This window comes from Medicago sativa, chromosome 3 (assembly GCF_051527215.1).
Source record: "Medicago sativa cultivar Bolivia chromosome 3, Bolivia_mono, whole genome shotgun sequence".
Lineage (NCBI taxonomy): Eukaryota > Viridiplantae > Streptophyta > Magnoliopsida > Fabales > Fabaceae > Medicago > Medicago sativa.
This window is the reverse complement of record NC_140751.1, coordinates 59,090,295-59,107,562: the sequence shown is the minus strand read 5'-3', so window position 1 is coordinate 59,107,562 and position 17,268 is coordinate 59,090,295. Positions and strand designations below refer to the sequence as shown.

Here is a 17,268-nt window from a genome sequence, read left to right as displayed (position 1 = left end):
TGTACATTAACTAGCATTAAAACCACACGGTTGGAATTTTCTTAAAAAAAAAAAGTCACACGGTTGCATATTAAAAAAAAACAGCATCGTTTGCAAGTTTAAAAAAAAAAAACCACACGGTTTGCATATTAAAATCAGTCTATAAAATCAGCCTCCTTTCTCCTTCCATTATTCTATCGTTGATTCTAATGGAGGGTCGTGGTATTGAAACTATGTTGTCCTATCACTACTTGACAGGTGCTACGGTTATTTTTTCTCACAATTACGACGTGTTTTAATATCTTTTCCTATTTTTTAAACCTTTATGATGTTGCAGGTCCTTTGCTCAAAAATTCAGCTTCATCCTTTGAAAGTGTTGTCAACAAGTATTGTGTGAAGTTTAGGACATACATAGTCAAGTATGATGTTGAAGAGGTGAAGATGATTTTGTCTGACATGTTTCATTTTTTTTTTTGTTAACTGTAATGGTTCTAATCGTTTTTTTTTTTTTGCATCAGGGGGTTGTTATGCTACCGAACATGTTCACGAACGACTTTGGGGACCAAGTTCAACGATTTGCGACTTTGATTGATGCAAAGAGCAATCAGTTCGAGGTGTTGGTTGAAAGAATTGATGGGTCTGTGTTTTTCTCCACGGGATGGAAATCCTTGCGTGATTTTTATGGGATCAGCTTGGGTGCTTGGGTTTCTCTTATATTTGTGGATCAAATGAAGTTCATGATTAAACTGAAAGATAGGTTTGGCAAAGTGATTAAGCCTCCCGTATTTGATCCTCCTATGCATTTTATGATTGACAAAACAAATGTCCAGACAACTTTTGATCCTAATCTCCCCCCTTTCACTCCTTTGATTTCTTATCATCACGTTGTCAACAACTTTCAGATAGAGTGTGTGAAGAAGTTAACTGAATTTGATGTATCCAAGAATTTTTTGGTATGGAAAATGTTTGTTGTGAGAATATTTATATTTACTAACGCCTGTCTTTTTTTGTTAGGTTGTTGACATGTTGATTTATTTTCCGTGTTAGGTGATGATTTATGAAGGAGAAGTTGCGCAGATGAAGGATATCGGAACTACTTCTATCAAGTTGGTGGATGATTGCGGAAATGGCTGGGATTGCGTGTTGATTTTTGGATCTACTCCATACCAACACGCCATGATTGGTGGGCAGTGGAAGCGTTTTGTGGATGCTCGCAGACTTCGTGAAGAGGTTCAGATCAGACTTGATGTGCCAATGGCTGGAGAGAATGATACAATCTATTTAACTGTCTTGTTGGTTAGGATTGGAAGGTGCGGATGGTTTATTTTTAATGGAATTTTCCAGTTTATTTTTATGTTTTCCCTTCCTGTTTTTTTCCTTGGTGTTTTCTTTTTTATGGAGTGTAGTATGCTTCATTTTTTATGCTTTCTTTTTGTTTTGTCAATCAAAAACTATGATGCTTTAGTTCTTGACTATCATTGTGACGAAGTATCATCTTGCCTTCTTATATACGCTAATTTAAATTAAAGAGATCTTTTCATATTTTACCTTGCATCCTTCTCACATTGTTGTTATATATGTTACAATAAAAACCTTAGCAAGTAATTTTAGATTCACATGGATTCAGAAATATTTAGGACGTTGCATATCTCTATGGTATGATTATAGAATATTTTTCAATGAATTATATATTAACAGCCATTAATAACACACGGTCACAAATTTTCTTAAAGAAAAAAAAAACACGGTTGCAAATTAAAATAATATGGTTCAAGTCAAATTGAAATGACATCATATTTAATGTTCTCCATTATTTTTGCACGTTCAGTATTGTAGAATATTTTTCAATCAATTATATATTAACTGTCATTAACAACACACAGTTGCAAATTCATTTAAAAGAAAACAGTTGCAAATTAAAATAATAGGGTTCAAGTCAAATTGGGATGACACCATAGTTTAAGGTTCTCCATATATTTTGCACGTTGAGTATCTTTCAGGTATGATTGTAGAATATTTTTTAATCAACTATATATCAACTATATATTAACTAACATTAATGACACACGGTTGAAAATTTCTTTAAGAAAAAAAAGCAGCGCGTGTCTTTTTAATTTAAGGAGTTCTTTTCAGATTTTACCATGCATTATTTTCTCAATGTCGTTATATATTTTAGGAACAAAGCTTTAGCAAGTATTTTTAGATTCACGTGAATTCTGAAATATTTTAGGAGCATGTAATTTCTATAATGATTAACGTTGAGAAAATAATGATACCACCATAAAAAAATTCGACCGATACACTATAACACAATTTTCGTCTTTCAATACAAGGAACACAATTTAAAGTATATCACTGTTTAAAACACGTATTTAAGCATAAAATAATTTCGAAATAGGTTATCTTTTGAAACAATTCTCCCACCACAAAAAATATTTTGAGTTGCACTATAACACTTTTTCATTTGAAATTAATCATATTGATTTGCAGTAGCTAAAATTGGAAGTTACAATTAATCAAAAATTAATTCCCTAGGTTGTGTACTTTCTATTATTTAACAGAATTAAAGTTCTTCTATTCCTATGATTCATGGCTTGGAATGTATTATAAATTTTGTACTCTCTATGTTTTACGACTTATTGTTATAATTATTATGACTTATTCTGCTATGGTATAATATTGGCTTAGGTAACCTTGTGAGTTTCTACATGAAAATAAGACCCGTGCTAGAAAATAAGACCCGTGCGTCAGCACGGGTCATGGTTCTAGTTAAAATTGTTTATTTCCTAGACCTAATGTGAGTTAAATCACACTCGATAATTTTCAGCATGAATTGACTTCCGTTGACACTTTTAAGATCAATTGATATGACTTAAAAGGTAATTGAACTGGTATAAAAAGTGTCAGTGTAAATTAACTCACGCTGAAAAATACCGAGCGTGAGTTAACTTACACCGCGTCTAGTAGAGCTGTCAAAGTGGGCCGGGCCGTACGGGCCTGCCCGAAAGCCCGAATAAAGTGTAGGGCTTGGGCCGAATAATTGCAGCCCGAATTTCTACAGGGCTTTTTAGCCCGGCCCGTAAAAGCCCGTAACCCGTTCGGGCTAAGGGGGCAGCCCGCATAAGCTTAGGGAATGTATACTTTTCAACCATAAAACATGAAATTCACTTATGATTTTTGGGTATTTTCTTTGTTTCTTTGTTTTGGCGTCGTGTCTATCTAATCTTTCTTCTCATTTTCTTTGTTTAATTTTTTGTTTTCCTTTGATTAATTTGCCAAATGTTAGCTACTGCCAATTCATTAAATGTTACAGGGACTTAGCATTTCTCTTCTCGTTGGTACTCCTTTTTGGAATGATTGCTATAAATATTGATTTGGAAGCCAATAATCTGTTAGTAGTTAGTACACTTTAACTTTCTAAACACACAGCCATTGTCTTCCTATAATTGAGTTATGTATTCTTCATCCATCCATATGTAATCATCCATCTGTGTGTTTGCTTAATATTGATTTCTGCAGTTTTACTTTTTTTTTTCTTATTATTAATTAGCTTCTACAAGTCCGTAAATGATTAAAAAAAAAAACAAGTATGTGCGGGCTGGCCCGTTAGCCCGGGAGCCCGTATAGGGCCGGGCTCGGGATCTATTATTCCATACCGTATTTAAACCGGGCTTTTTAGCCCGGCCCTAAAAAGCCCGTAGCCCGTTCGGGCCGGGTAGCCCGTTTTGACAACTCTAGCCGTCTAGGGAATGAGCAATTTAGAAAGGAAGAATAACAGTTTTAAAAATTGTAAACTACTCCGCGTCTAGTGAATTGAATGAGCAATTTTAAGGTTTGGTTAAAATATAAGAGGGTGTTAATAGTAAGAACAATACGATATTGACCAAAAGAAAATTGTTTTGTATTTGTGGTTCCAAAAATTACGTAGGGGTGCCATAAGGATAGTTTGATTTCAAATATTTTGATTTTGAGAGCTACTTTTACCCTTCATCAGTTTCTTAAAAATTACACTCCTTTATATTATCGATCCAGATGACAGAAAGAAAAAAACTACTTTTTTTTCGCGATTATGAAATGTTGCTCCTCCACTTTTAGAGCACGCATAATCATGTCACTTGGAGAATTAAAATTATAGGAAAATAGAGGGGAGTCCTTATTACAAAGGAGAAAACAATGGTAGATCAAAATGGCGGAATACAAATTTTGATTATGCACAAACTAGATGCTTGGGAGAGATTAAAAGGTGAATGAAGCATATTTAAAATATGGAATTGAGTTTAAGGTTCACACCTAAAATATATTTTAAAATGGTTGGTATGTCTTAGGGCTTCAACTTCACCCATATATTTCTTTGGGTTAAATAGGTGCAAGCCAAGGTTAATTTAAAAAGAAATTGACTTAAACTAACCCAGAACCATACCCAGAACATATTGAAGACGTTTCGATCTCAATTATTCACAAAACAAGCTTTCATAGTCTGCAAATTGTCTTTAGCAAATTGTCTTTAGGTTGAAAGATCATAGTCTGCAAATTGTCTTTAGGTTGAAAGATATGCCTCAAAATACTCAATTAATTTGGCTTATGAGATCTCCAATAAATTAGTCCAACATATATTATCATAAAATCGACCTAAAAACGTATTTTATGGAACAAATCAATTAATCCACAAAAATATAATCTATCTTACATAATTAATGTATAAATGAATACATCAAAATAAATGCATACCTTGTGCTTCGGAAAAACCTTCATGATTTTGGTAGTGGTCAAGAATGATTGTCGCTTCTCACAAAGAACGTATCTCTGATATTCGAGGTAAACTAATTTCAAGACTTAGTTAACCTAAACAATTGATAAATGAATAATATAATAAAAATTGAGAGAATATTTTCTTACTAGTGATTGATCTGCGAGAAACAATTCAGAAAACGGCGGATAAACATCCAAGTGAGAAAATAAGATCAAATATATAGGCCTCAAGACCTAAAAAAAATTGCAAGAAGGAAAATTACCATGGGTCATCTCTTGTCAGCTACGAAATAAATTATTTGGGCTAACTTTTGTGAGCTTACAAAAGATCATGGACAATAACTTTTTCCACCCCCAAAATCACTTGGAATTTATACATTCAAAATATACATTTCTTTTTGTCGTTTGAATGTGTGCGCTAGACAAGTCATATCTTCTAGAATTATACATATAGACTCATATGTGAAGGTGAGAAAAACACAAAGGTGCGGGTTGAATTATGTCGACTTTTTCTGAAAACTTGTTTAAGAGTTCTAACAAAAATAGAACAAGAGATAATCAAAGAGTAAGGGAAGCGAGACAACACAAGTTGATTATCTTGGTTCACCCTACGATCCGAGGTTATTTCAGTCCCCTTGCACTTCCAAGGGGTTTTATTTTTTTGTGTTAATCCTACGATTCTTAGGGTAAAAGAACTTTAGTAATTCAGAGTCTGACCGAGAGGTAACTAAAGTCTATTCTATCTAAAAGTTATTTTCACCAGAAAACGAACTCGAATTCTTTCGAACGATTCGTCATAGAAAAAACCCATTAGTCACTTGTGTCAATCCCTTTATTCCTAATATAATTATGATATCATAAATATAAAAATACATGACAAAATGGATATTAAAGTACTCATACCGCCACGTATAATTTTAGTTGTTGTTACCTTTAAATAACTTAAATGATCTAAGTGGTAAAAAAAACTTAAAGGACCAACTTATAATAATTTAAATAACCTTAATGATACTAAAAAAAAAAACTTAAAGGGTCAACTTACAATTGAATAACTTAAAGGATCTCATATTCTAAAGAAACAGTTATTTGAAAATAAAGAAAAAATGCTAAAATCAAATGGAAGGAGTATACGATATATCCACATCATCCTCATTAGAATTTGCAAGTAACATACACATATCCATATATTTATACCTATTAAAAAAAATTAGGGTAAAGTTAATGAGTTTTTTGAAGATATTTTTAAAGATCTTAAATGGTAAGTTTTTTTTTTATGAAAATGAATGTATTCAATGTATTAAAATTTAAAAATATTTAATTTTTTAAAAAAGATATTTTTAATTTAAATTCTTAAAGAATAGTCTTAAAAACATTCGTTAACAAGACCCAAAAAATTATCCTCTTATACCCGTCATCAACAATTCTTTAGAATAGCCATCCATTCCATCTTAGAGAGTGAGCCATCAACAATAAATATAAATCACAAAATAAGAATAAGAGGGAACATGTGAAATAACATAGCAACAAAGGGTGCAAATAAATGGATGAAAACAAAAAAAATATATCAAATTATATCCATAAGGGACCAAAAAAAAATTGTGATGATAAAAACATCACAATTTTGGGTTGTAACACCTTCATCTGTGCGAACTGTAACACCCCGATTTTTGCAAGGATTATTTATTTAATTGTTTTATTATTTACTTAATTGTTTGATGCGTTTGATTTGTGATTAGTGGATTTCCAGACGATAGGGGTATTTTAGTCATTTGAGGAGTAAGGGTAATTTGGTATTTTTAGAATGAAGGGTATTTTAATAATTTTGGGCATGGAGAGGTATTTAATTAAGTTAGTAGTAACTTGGGTAATTAATAGATAGTGGTGTATGAGTAATAGTAGGGATTTTAATGAAGCAATTGTGTCGTAATATTTTTATGAATGATAGAAAGTTACTAAACTCATTAGTAAGTGTGACTAGTCCCGTGAGCATAGCTCAGTTGGTAGGGCAATGCATTATTATATGTAGGGGCCGGGTTCAAACCCCGGACACCCCACTTATTCACCTTATAAGGTGAATTCTAGCCATTAGGCTACCTGACAAAAAAAAAAAAAGTGTGACTAAGCGCAAGATTATATAAGAGAAGTAGTCTTTGTGAAAATTAGGTCAAAAGCTCATTTGTCACAATTGAGATAAAAAAAGGGCAAAGTGGGAGAAGAGAGAAAAATAGAGAGAAAGAGGAAGAAAGAAAAATTTCAAGGGAGAAGAAGATCTATCTTGATGAAACTACAGAGCGAGATTAGAGTGGAGCTTAAAGCTTAACTTTTGGGAATTTGAGGTAAGATGGAAGTTTATCTTCACCATTTAGAGATTATGAGTGATAGCTTGGGTTTGGGTCATGTTTGTTGTTGTGAATTTGAAACGCACCGTTTCATTAAACCACATATATTATAATAAAATAAAATAAAAATTAGCTAAATAATAATAATAGTAAAAATAGAACACGGTGGAACTTTCTCCAAACACACTCCATTTATTCATCTCTCTTCCATATACTTCCCTCGTTAGCCTCCTGTTCCTTATATCCTTCACTTCTTCTTTCTTCAATTTTCTTTCAAATCATGAATCTATTCCACAAATCAAACACCCATAAAGAAAATTATACATTTAAGCTAAGCTATTTCAAAGTACAAATGAGATTTGGATAGAATTTTTGGATTAAGGTTATTGCTTCATGGAAGGAGAAGAGTACCCATCATTTGAAATATGACTCTTTGAGGTAAATACACAACCCAAAACTCAATTAAGGAATCTCTAGTCATGTGTAGTTTGATTTAGAAACTTATTTTAGAGTTTAGAGTAGATATTAAAGGAATTTAGGACTGCATATGGTTAGAAAAATTTTAGAATGCTCATTTTAATCTTAAAATTATTACTGATGCTCAGATTGGATAGTTGATACCTTGCTTGCTACAACGGGAGCAGTTGAAGAGAAAATTTGGTCGATTGGGCATAGCTGTGAGTTGATAACGATCTTTATCACATATTTTCACTATTAATATTATTGATATTTTGATAATTTTCTATGTTAATGTGTTTATAAAAAAAATGGGAAACACACCCTTTGAACATTTTTCTTCTCATTGATACTTATGTTTAAAGTCATCGATGTTATTATGGTCTCTATTTGGATTTATCTATGACTTATTGAGCAAAAGATTTGAAAATAGAGGTTTGATTGCATATACTATGACATGAGTTTTGAGATATGGAGAAATACGGTTGAGATATATGTTCTTGGAAATTTTCGATATTAATATGCGATACATCTGGATTTGGATTTACTTGGGATTTATAAAGTAGAGAAATTGAAACGGAGAATTCGATTGTATGTATTTTCGTAGTTGTTTTGATATGTTGTGAAGTGTGGTTTTGAAATATGCGTTTTTGAAAGGTTTGATATTAATTTGTACGCGATTTGGATTTTGATTTGAATTTGAATTTGGATTTACTTATGATTATAAATAGTAGATTTTCGAGTGAGTTTTGATGATACGTATTTTGAAATAAGTTTCGTTATATTGTGAAATATGGTTTTAGCATTGTGCTTTAAAATGGTGTTTTGAAAATTACGGTTATAATGACGACGACCTAGGTGCACCTAGCATGTGATTTCAATTAGGTAGTTACTCCGTTAGATGGAGCCGCCCCAATGGAAAGGCCGCCATTAGGAGGAGAGGGCTATCAATGAGAGGTTAACTCCCTAATTGAAAATGTTTTATACTTTGTTTTGAGTCGAGAGAAAAGAGCTATCCGTTAGATGGAGCCGCCCCTATGGAAAAGGCCACCATTAGGAGGAGAGGGCTATCAACGAGATGGAGCTGGTTCTCGATTCACCCATTTTGATTATTTTTACTAAATGGAGTTTTCTATATTTTCTTTAAAGACTTTTATCAAGATTTTCGACAATATATTTTTAAAGGCTTTTGATACGATTTTCGGCGATATATTTTCTAAAGGCTTGCAATCTTATTTTCACCTCTTTACAACATTGAGATTAGAAATACTCTTATTCATGATATTGTTTTTCACGTACAATGATACAAAGTAATTGCAAGCAGAAATATTCATGTTGCTTTTAAATGTTAGATATGTGATGGCTTGTAGTAAGGTTGTACCAGAAGGATAAACTCACAGTTTAAAAGGTGTTATAAAAATGTCCTTAATAATTTGGTTCATTTTATTACAGTTTGGTTAAACAAGCTAAGAGCAACATATTTGTTATGTCGGCGACTGATGAGTCATTAATTAGTCTATTTTATTGCATTATTTAGTTTACTTTTATTAAAGATTTGATTTTATTTTATTGCAATTTATTTCCTTTTTGAATATTTTACTTCAAATTGCTTTTTATTATATTTTAGGAACGAATATATGGAGGAAGGTGTCTTGGAGCAAAAGAAAGAGGACTGGAGCAAATACAGTACGAAAATACGGAACAAAAATATGTTCCCACCAAGTTAGAAGCTTGGCACGGCCAGTGCCAACATATGGCACGGCCGTGCCGCCTCCAGAAGCCACTTTTGCTGCTTTTCTTCAAGCCCAAGTTACGCTGTTGCAGCTTTACTGTTTTTCCCTTTTAGTTTCTTAGTTTCTAAGTCAATTGTAAAGCCATAAATAGAGTAGCTCTCCACCATAAACATTCACCTTACTTTTGCTTAGAATATTTCAAGTATTATTTCAATAAAGTCTTTTATTCTATTTACTTTCTTTCGCAATTTATTTTATTGTCTTCTCTCTTCTTTCCCCATGTCTACGATGAACGTGAGTGAGTAGACTTCTTTGTCTTGGGATTGTTGGAAAAGTCTAATGGCATAATCCTAACAAACCAAGCTTTAACCCTAATTCTATGTAGCCGTAATTTCTAATTTAGATTCACCGTTTTAACATGAATTAACAATTATCAAACTGTGGAAGCAAAAGCGGAGGGTTTGATAATTGTTAATCCATTATCCCAAACATCAATTCATAAAGCGAGAGCGGAGCTTTGTTGGAACAAGTGAATCTAGACAATAATTGCAAGACAGTGAAATAGTCCTTGCAATTATTGAGACATATGTAGTTTCAATCCTTATAAGCATCTTCTAGTAATCAAGTCAGCGAAATAGGCTTGGTTACTAGAAGTAAACTCTCACCGGACTTTCATCGGAAAGGTGAGGGGCTAAAGGGAAATCGGTCTTAAGAAATTACGGTATAAACCATGGAATTAGAAGTTAAAGTCTTGTCTAGTGAAAGATTTGTTATTATGACAAACCAATAATCCCAAGGCTCTTTATTATTATTATTATTTAACTTCAGCAATCAAACCTCCTTTTATCAAACTTTCTTCTCCTCTAATCATTCTTTAAAGGTTAATTAAGTTGAACAACTCCCAAGCGGAACGATAATCTTTCTTACTACTATTACTTCGATAGGCCGCGCACTTGCGGTTTGGCCCTATCAAGTTTTTGGCGCCGTTGCCGGGGAGTTAACTAATTTGATTAACTTTTTCTTAGTGATTAGAATCCTCTCTCTTCTTCTCTTTCTTTTTCTTTCTATTTTTATTTTTCTGTTATCATTAACTTCTTGTGTTATCAATTTTTTATGCGAAAAACTAGGAATTGAGTTGTAATAATCAACGAGATCGAAAGGTATTTTCATAAACGAAAGAGAGACGCACGAAATAACACCGCCATGGCTAATCGCACTCTCAAAGAGTATGCAACGCCGTCTACGGCTGAGCCACAAGCTGTTATTGTGTACCCAACGGTTGAGGATGACAACTTTGAAATTAAGTCTGCCCTACTTAACTTGGTGCAGCAAAACCAATTTTCGGGATCCCCCACTGAGGATCCCAATCTTCACATCTCCGTTTTCCTACGAATTAGTGGAACCATGAAGGAGAACCAAGAGGCTGTAAGACTTCACCTCTTTCCCTTTTCCTTAAGGGATAGAGCTAGCGCTTGGTTCCATTCCCTCGAAGTCGGTTCCATTACTTCATGGGATCAGATGAGGCAAGCATTCCTTGCCCGATTCTTTCCACCATCTAAAACCGCTAAACTTAGAGACCAAATCACTCGGTTCAATCAAAAAGATGGGGAATCTCTCTATGAGGTTCTACTCACTCTAAAATGATTGAAACTCATATCGTCCAAATAGCCCAACAAGTGGCTACCTCTTCCCAAACACCGGGAGTCTTTCCTGGTCAAACCGAAGCCAAAAACCAAGCCAAACTACAAAAAGTTGGCACGGCCCGTGCCAATAGGTGGCACGGCCGTGCCCAATCTCTTGCTGCCTATAACACAAAATTTTCTTTCCTTCTTCCTCATTCTCAACCACAACCCTCTTTCATCTTTCAAACTTCTCACTAAACCTCCATAACCATCCAATTTCAAACCTTTATATCTCACTCAAAACTTCACCAAATCACTCTATTTTTTCACTCAAACAATTCTAAACTTCATTCCAAACACAATCCACCAATCAAAAACAAATTTCATCCACCAAAACCCATAATTCACCAAAACCCTATTCATCCAAAACCTAACCTAAACACCACAAATTATTAACCAATCTCCACACCTAAACCTATAAACCTCACTTAAACATCAACCCCACCCCAAAACCAACCCTTTCTACTAAAACTCTTCCCAACCCTAACCTTCACCCAAAACTCAAAGTCAACCCAAGGTCAAGGTTCAATGGCTTCAAGGAGAAGTGGCAAGGAGCCAGCAAGCTCTTCCGGAGGCTCTTCCGGAGGACCTCCATAAAAGAAAAGAGCACCGGTTAAGAATCATGGCATCACCTTCAAGGATAGCAACCAAAAAGAACGGTATAAAGTTCTTATTACTAAACATTTGCATCCTTGTAGGTACCCTGATTCTCATACTATGAATGTCTTAGAGATTAGGGACAATGCTTTTGAATTGCTGAATAGATTAGGATGGGGTGAGATGCTTAGACCTATGAGGGGGTATGAAATCTTTACTTATGAGTTTTTAAGTTCCATTCAATTCAAGAAAGATAAGTTGAATTTAGATGACCCCGATCATAGAGTCTCCTTCCGGCTTTTGAATATTGATTACGAAATGTCCCTTGAAAACTTTTGCAATGAAATGGGCTTCGCAAATGCGGGGTTCATACATGACTCTTGGAATCAAGCCCTAAAGCCAGAAGACTATGACCCTACTAGCTTTTGGAAACGCATCACCGGTTTAAATCAATATGTTTCTCGTTCCAACAAGGCTAGTAACATTCACAACCCAGTCCTTAGGTACCTTCAAAGGGTAATGGCTTGTACCATTTGGGGTAGGAAGGAAGTAGGAACATGTAGGACGGATGAACTCTTTATGCTCTGGGCTATGCTTCATAATAATCCCGTGAATACTTGTTTTTACATGCTTGACTACCTTGCCTCAATAGGAACTAAGCCTAATCTTGTAGCTGACATAGTGGTCGGGGGGGTTATCACATTCATTGCTAGGAAGTTTGGAGTAAGTGAGGAGGAGGGGATAAATCAAATTGAGGGCAACAATAGGCTTAACATAGAGACACTAATCTCTATGAAATTCATTACACATCGTCCACCATGCAATATGCCCTTAAACTCAATGTGCCTATTCTATTTTTGCTTCCTAACCCATCTCGGACTAGCACCGAGGTGGAGGAAAATTTGTTGTATGTTGATAATAAACAGGTACACGAGCACCATGATGAAGGAGAAGGTGCAAACTTGCACCATGAGGGAGAGCACCATGACCATGAAGCCGAAGAGCTAAATGACGATCAAAGATGGGCATGGATGCGAACCGAGGTCGAGAGGATAAGCACCTAGCAACAAAGGCAAGGTGTAGAACTTTTAGGGCTAAGAAATGAAGTCCAAAGGGGTAACCGCTGGTCGGAAGAAAACAATCAAATGCTCCAAAGGATGATGCACCAATTCAATCTCCAAGGTCCTCCCTATGGACCTCAATGAGAAAATGTGAGCTTTCCTCTTCCTCTCTACCCTTCTCTCTTCTCTCTTTCTCCTACTCTCTCTATCTATCTCTTCTACTCCTCTTCTTCTACTTATCCTTCTTCTTCTTTTTCTTTTCTTTTTCTTTGAATCATTGAGGACAATGCTTCCCCTAAGTGTGTGTGTGTGTGTGTGGGGGGGGGGCTAATAAAGTGTCTAGAGTCGTAGTGTTTCCAAACTCCCTTGAACTTTATTCTTTCATTTTGTTTTTATAGTGAAAAGCATGACTAGTAGCCTGTTTTTAATGCAAAATATGGCATAAATTTTTTGTTTTGTCTATTCTTTAAAGGTTGTTTCTTGTACATGAAAGTAGTTTCTTGTGGTTCTTGTGTTCTTGCTATACCCATATCTTGTTTTATTGTGAAAAATCTCCAATGAGAAAAGCACCCAGTTGCAATCTTTGAGTAAATGTATGAATAGGTATTTTAAGGAGCACGTTCTATCTTTAGTGTTAACTTAGACCCTTTAAAGTCTTAAGAGTAAAAGTAGTATAAGTTTGTGTGGGAAATTAATCAAATGTTCTTAATTGTTATATGCTTAATTGTTAAGGTTAAATGGGGTGGGAGAATGGCACCAACATGTGGGGGAAAGGACAATCCCTAACTTCCTCATTGTGGTGGTGACTCCCTAATTTGAACTTAAAGTGAAACAAACTCATCAATGCTTGGGGAAAGGACAATTACATCCAAGAAGACTTCCTACGCGGAGATGAAATAAAATTTTGCAGCACTGCTTAGGGTGATTTTGAATCTAGGGGGAAAGGACAATTACATCTGAGAAGACTTCCTATGAGGATAGATAGCCCATAAGCATCTGCAGCCCCTTGTGTTTAATTGTTAATCTAATCTAATTTAATTTTAACTTAAATTCCCATCACTCTTATACGAAATGAAGAAAGGACTTTTCTCGGTTACTTTAGCATTAAGCATAGAACCTGTTCCTCATAATATTTGTCTTATACAGGAGCAAGAAAAGGGTTGGACTGCACACACACACTCACTTGAGACTTGATGTTGGGTTGAATAGGTTCATGAGGAATGTTTGAAATTGTAATTAGTGTACTTGAAACAAAACCTTTCTTTTGAGACATGTGTTCTTAATAAATATTGCCATGATTAATCTTTTGTTGTTGCTATGTCTATTGCCTTTTGCTTGAGGACAAGCAAAGATTCAAGTGTGGGGGAGTTTGATGAGTCATTAATTAATCTATTTTATTGCATTATTTAGTTTAGTTTTATTAAAGATTTGATTTTATTTTATTGCAATTTATTTCCTTTTTGAATATTTTACTTCAAATTGCTTTTTATTATATTTTAGGAACGAATATATGGTGGAAGGTGTCTTGGAGCAAAAGAAAGAGGACTGGAGCAAATACAGTACGAAAATACAAAGATACGGAACAAAAATATGTTCCCACCAAGTCAGAAGCTTGGCACGGCCAGTGCCAACATATGGCATGGCCGTGCCGTCTCCAGAAGCCACTTTTGCTGCTTTTCTTCAAGCCCAAGTTACCATGTTGCAGCTTTACTGTTTTGCCCTTTTAGTTGCTTAGTTTCTAAGTCAATTGTAAAGCCATAAATAGAGTAGCTCTCCACCATAAACATTCACCTTACTTTTGCTTAGAATATTTCAAGTATTATTTCAATAAAGTCTTTTATTCTATTTACTTTCTTTCGCAATTTATTTTATTGTCTTATCTCTTCTTCCCCCATGTCTACGATGAACATGAGTGAGTAGACTTCTTTGTCTTGGGATTGTTGGAAAAGTCTAATGACATAATCCTAACAAACCAAGCTTTAACCCTAATTATATGTAGCCGTAATTTCTAATTTAGATTCACTGTTTTAACATGAATTAACAATTATCAAATTGTGGAAGCGAAAGCGGAGGGTTTGATAATTGTTAATCCATTATCCCAAACATCAATTCATAAAGTGAGAGCGGAGCTTTGATGTTGGAACAAGTGAATCTAGACAATAATTGCAAGACAGTGAAATAGTCCTTGCAATTTTTGAGACATATGTAGTTTCAATCCTTATAAGCATCTTCTAGTAATCAAGTCAGCGAAATAGGCTTGGTTACTAGAAGTAAACTCTCACCGGACTTTCATCGGAAAGGTGAGGGGCTAAAGGGAAACCGATCTTAAGAAATTACGGTATAAACCATGGAATTAGAAGTTAAAGTCTTGTCTAGTGAAAGATTTGTTATTATGACAAACCAATAATCCCAAGGCTCTTTATTATTATTATTATTATTGTTATTTACCTTCAGCAATCAAACCTCCTTTTATCAAACTTTCTTCTCCTCTAATCATTCTTTAAAGGTTAATTAAGTTGAACAACTCCCTAGCGGAAAGATACTCTTTCTTACTACTATTACTTCGATAGGCCGTGCACTTGCGGTTTGGCCCTATCAGCGACATTGGACTTAGAAATATTCTTATTTGATTTTGGATTAATAGAATTTTATTTGGTTACTAGTTTGTAAATGAACATTAGATTTTGAGAAACTTAATTACTCGTGCCCATGTGTGTTTCCCTTCTTGTTGGTGGTGATTGTTGTCTCCTAACTAAGTCATTATGACTTACCCCTTCTTCTTATTTTTTTCAGATTCAAAGTCAAGTGCGTAGAAAGCTTGTAGCAGAGTTAAAGATATGTCAATGTCATTCTTTGGTAGGTCTCCTCTATGTATAAACTGAATGGTCGATGTACCTGCAGCTATTGGTAGTCGACAAATGTTTTGTTTTGAGTTGTATAAACATCTAGTTATGTCATTTTGAGATTCTGCTGATAATACAAGTATATAGATAGGATTCATATCTTGGAAAGTATTCAAAATATAGAGGATACTCTGTCGAAATTTCAGTGGATATCATTTTAAGTGAAATTCAATTTGAAAATTGTTTAAATTATACTTTGTCAAGTGTCGTCAATAGGCTTGCCGAACTAGGATGTTCTAGTTCGTGCGCCGGTCACGATATTGAATTTTGGGTCGTGACAAACTTGGTATCAGAGCCCGGTTGTAGGTCCTAATAGCTGCAGACATAGAATGAAAATAGATTTTTGCCAGTAAATTGTGAACCGCGGCACCATTTACTTGCAAAAATCTATTTGCATTCTATGGTAGTGTCATTTATTATCCGATCTTATTATTTCTTTTCGTCTCTGAATTGTCTCACTTTGTTTGTCGTTTCGTCATATTTTTGATCAATTTTCTTTCATTCGGTGAGGATGTCACCCAATTCTATGATCACCACTAGAAGGGAAGATAATTCCTTATGGGTTTACTGTCCAATCTTAAGACCCTAGTCAAATAGGTCGTGGTTTGGTCCGTACTTATGGTGTTCATGTTGACGGACGTAGCTTGGTTGTAAGAGCAGTTAGTGTTGAGGTTCCTAGCGGAAGGCGAATTTTGCCACTGTTTTTGCAACAATTTTTTTTTAGGGGGTTGTTGTTGGGAAGCAACATGATAAATCTAAGACAAATAAATTTTGGTGGTCAAAAAGGAGTTAGTTAGGGTGAGCAGTAGACGACAAATTCATCTGGAACTGATTAGGAATCCTAGACATACTCTAAACAATACCATACGGAAGACCTTTCTAGGAGTGTCAAATCTCTTTAAAGTCTCAGTTACTTCCCTGTCTCAGTGAGTGACAAGTAATTATCTTTTCTTGTGTCAATTGACTATTGAGGGTACAAGGAATATGTTGAAAAATCCTTTTTTGTTTGTTCTGAATAGTCCTTAATCCATAGAACTTTGATCTTGAGAAAGCCATTAATGTCATAAGTTTTACCGTTCAAGGACTTATAGCTTTGAAATTATTGATGCATAAGAAATGAGAATGCTTTTGCATTAGAGAACACAATAACCAATGGGATAGTAGAGGTGTTGTTCGGCAATGTTGGGTTTCTGAGGTAATTTTAATCGAAAGTTGTTTTGTTTAGTTACGATTAGAGAGTTTTGGAATTTGTTAAAATTGTTAAGTAAATAGAGGGAGCCTATATGAAGCAGATCTTGATTCAGTTAAGTTGTGCGGAGGTTTAGAGATTAAAGAAAAGGAGTTAGTTTATATTTGATATTTTCATATGGCATTTTTCAATGGATTAACTCACGAGTACGGAGTGTTGGAACAAACGGAGGATATGTCACTTTCAGAGTACAAAACATGTTTGACAGAGCTTAAGGAACGATCATCACCCTATCATGGTGTGTATATGTTTGTAGTGGTTCACAGAAAGACTAAAGGAATACTTAATTAGATTTGTGGTTGAATACTTACAAGAAACAAGTTGAATGATAATACAGTTTATATACTTATCGTGGTGGTGAAGTTATATTTAGTCATTAAGGAAAACAAATAGTAATATCACAAAAGGATGGATCCAGTAGATAAATTATTGGGCATTATGCAGAGTCATACATGGATCACATATATAATCCACATTCCGTTAGAGTATTTTTGGTTCTGTAATAGTTGGTTCCACTCTG

General features: G+C 34.5%; 1 protein-coding gene and 1 long non-coding RNA gene across 2 annotated transcripts; both read left to right on the top strand.

The window, feature by feature from the left end:
- The first annotated feature begins 173 nt into the window (after positions 1-173).
- Positions 174-3,352, top strand: LOC146938662 (uncharacterized). The gene is made up of 5 exons (XM_085749663.1): positions 174-237; positions 317-414; positions 498-932; positions 1,027-1,275; positions 3,293-3,352. Exons 1-5 carry the CDS (start codon positions 189-191, stop codon positions 3,350-3,352), a joined length of 891 nt encoding a protein of 296 aa, XP_085605789.1. The 5' UTR covers positions 174-188.
- A 3,898-nt stretch (positions 3,353-7,250) lies between these two features.
- On the top strand, positions 7,251-15,691 carry LOC146938661 (uncharacterized). Its single transcript, XR_015031389.1, has 3 exons — positions 7,251-7,505; positions 7,673-7,744; positions 15,390-15,691. It is a non-coding gene; the product is annotated as an uncharacterized LOC146938661 (long non-coding RNA).
- Positions 15,692-17,268: the final 1,577 nt, after the last annotated feature.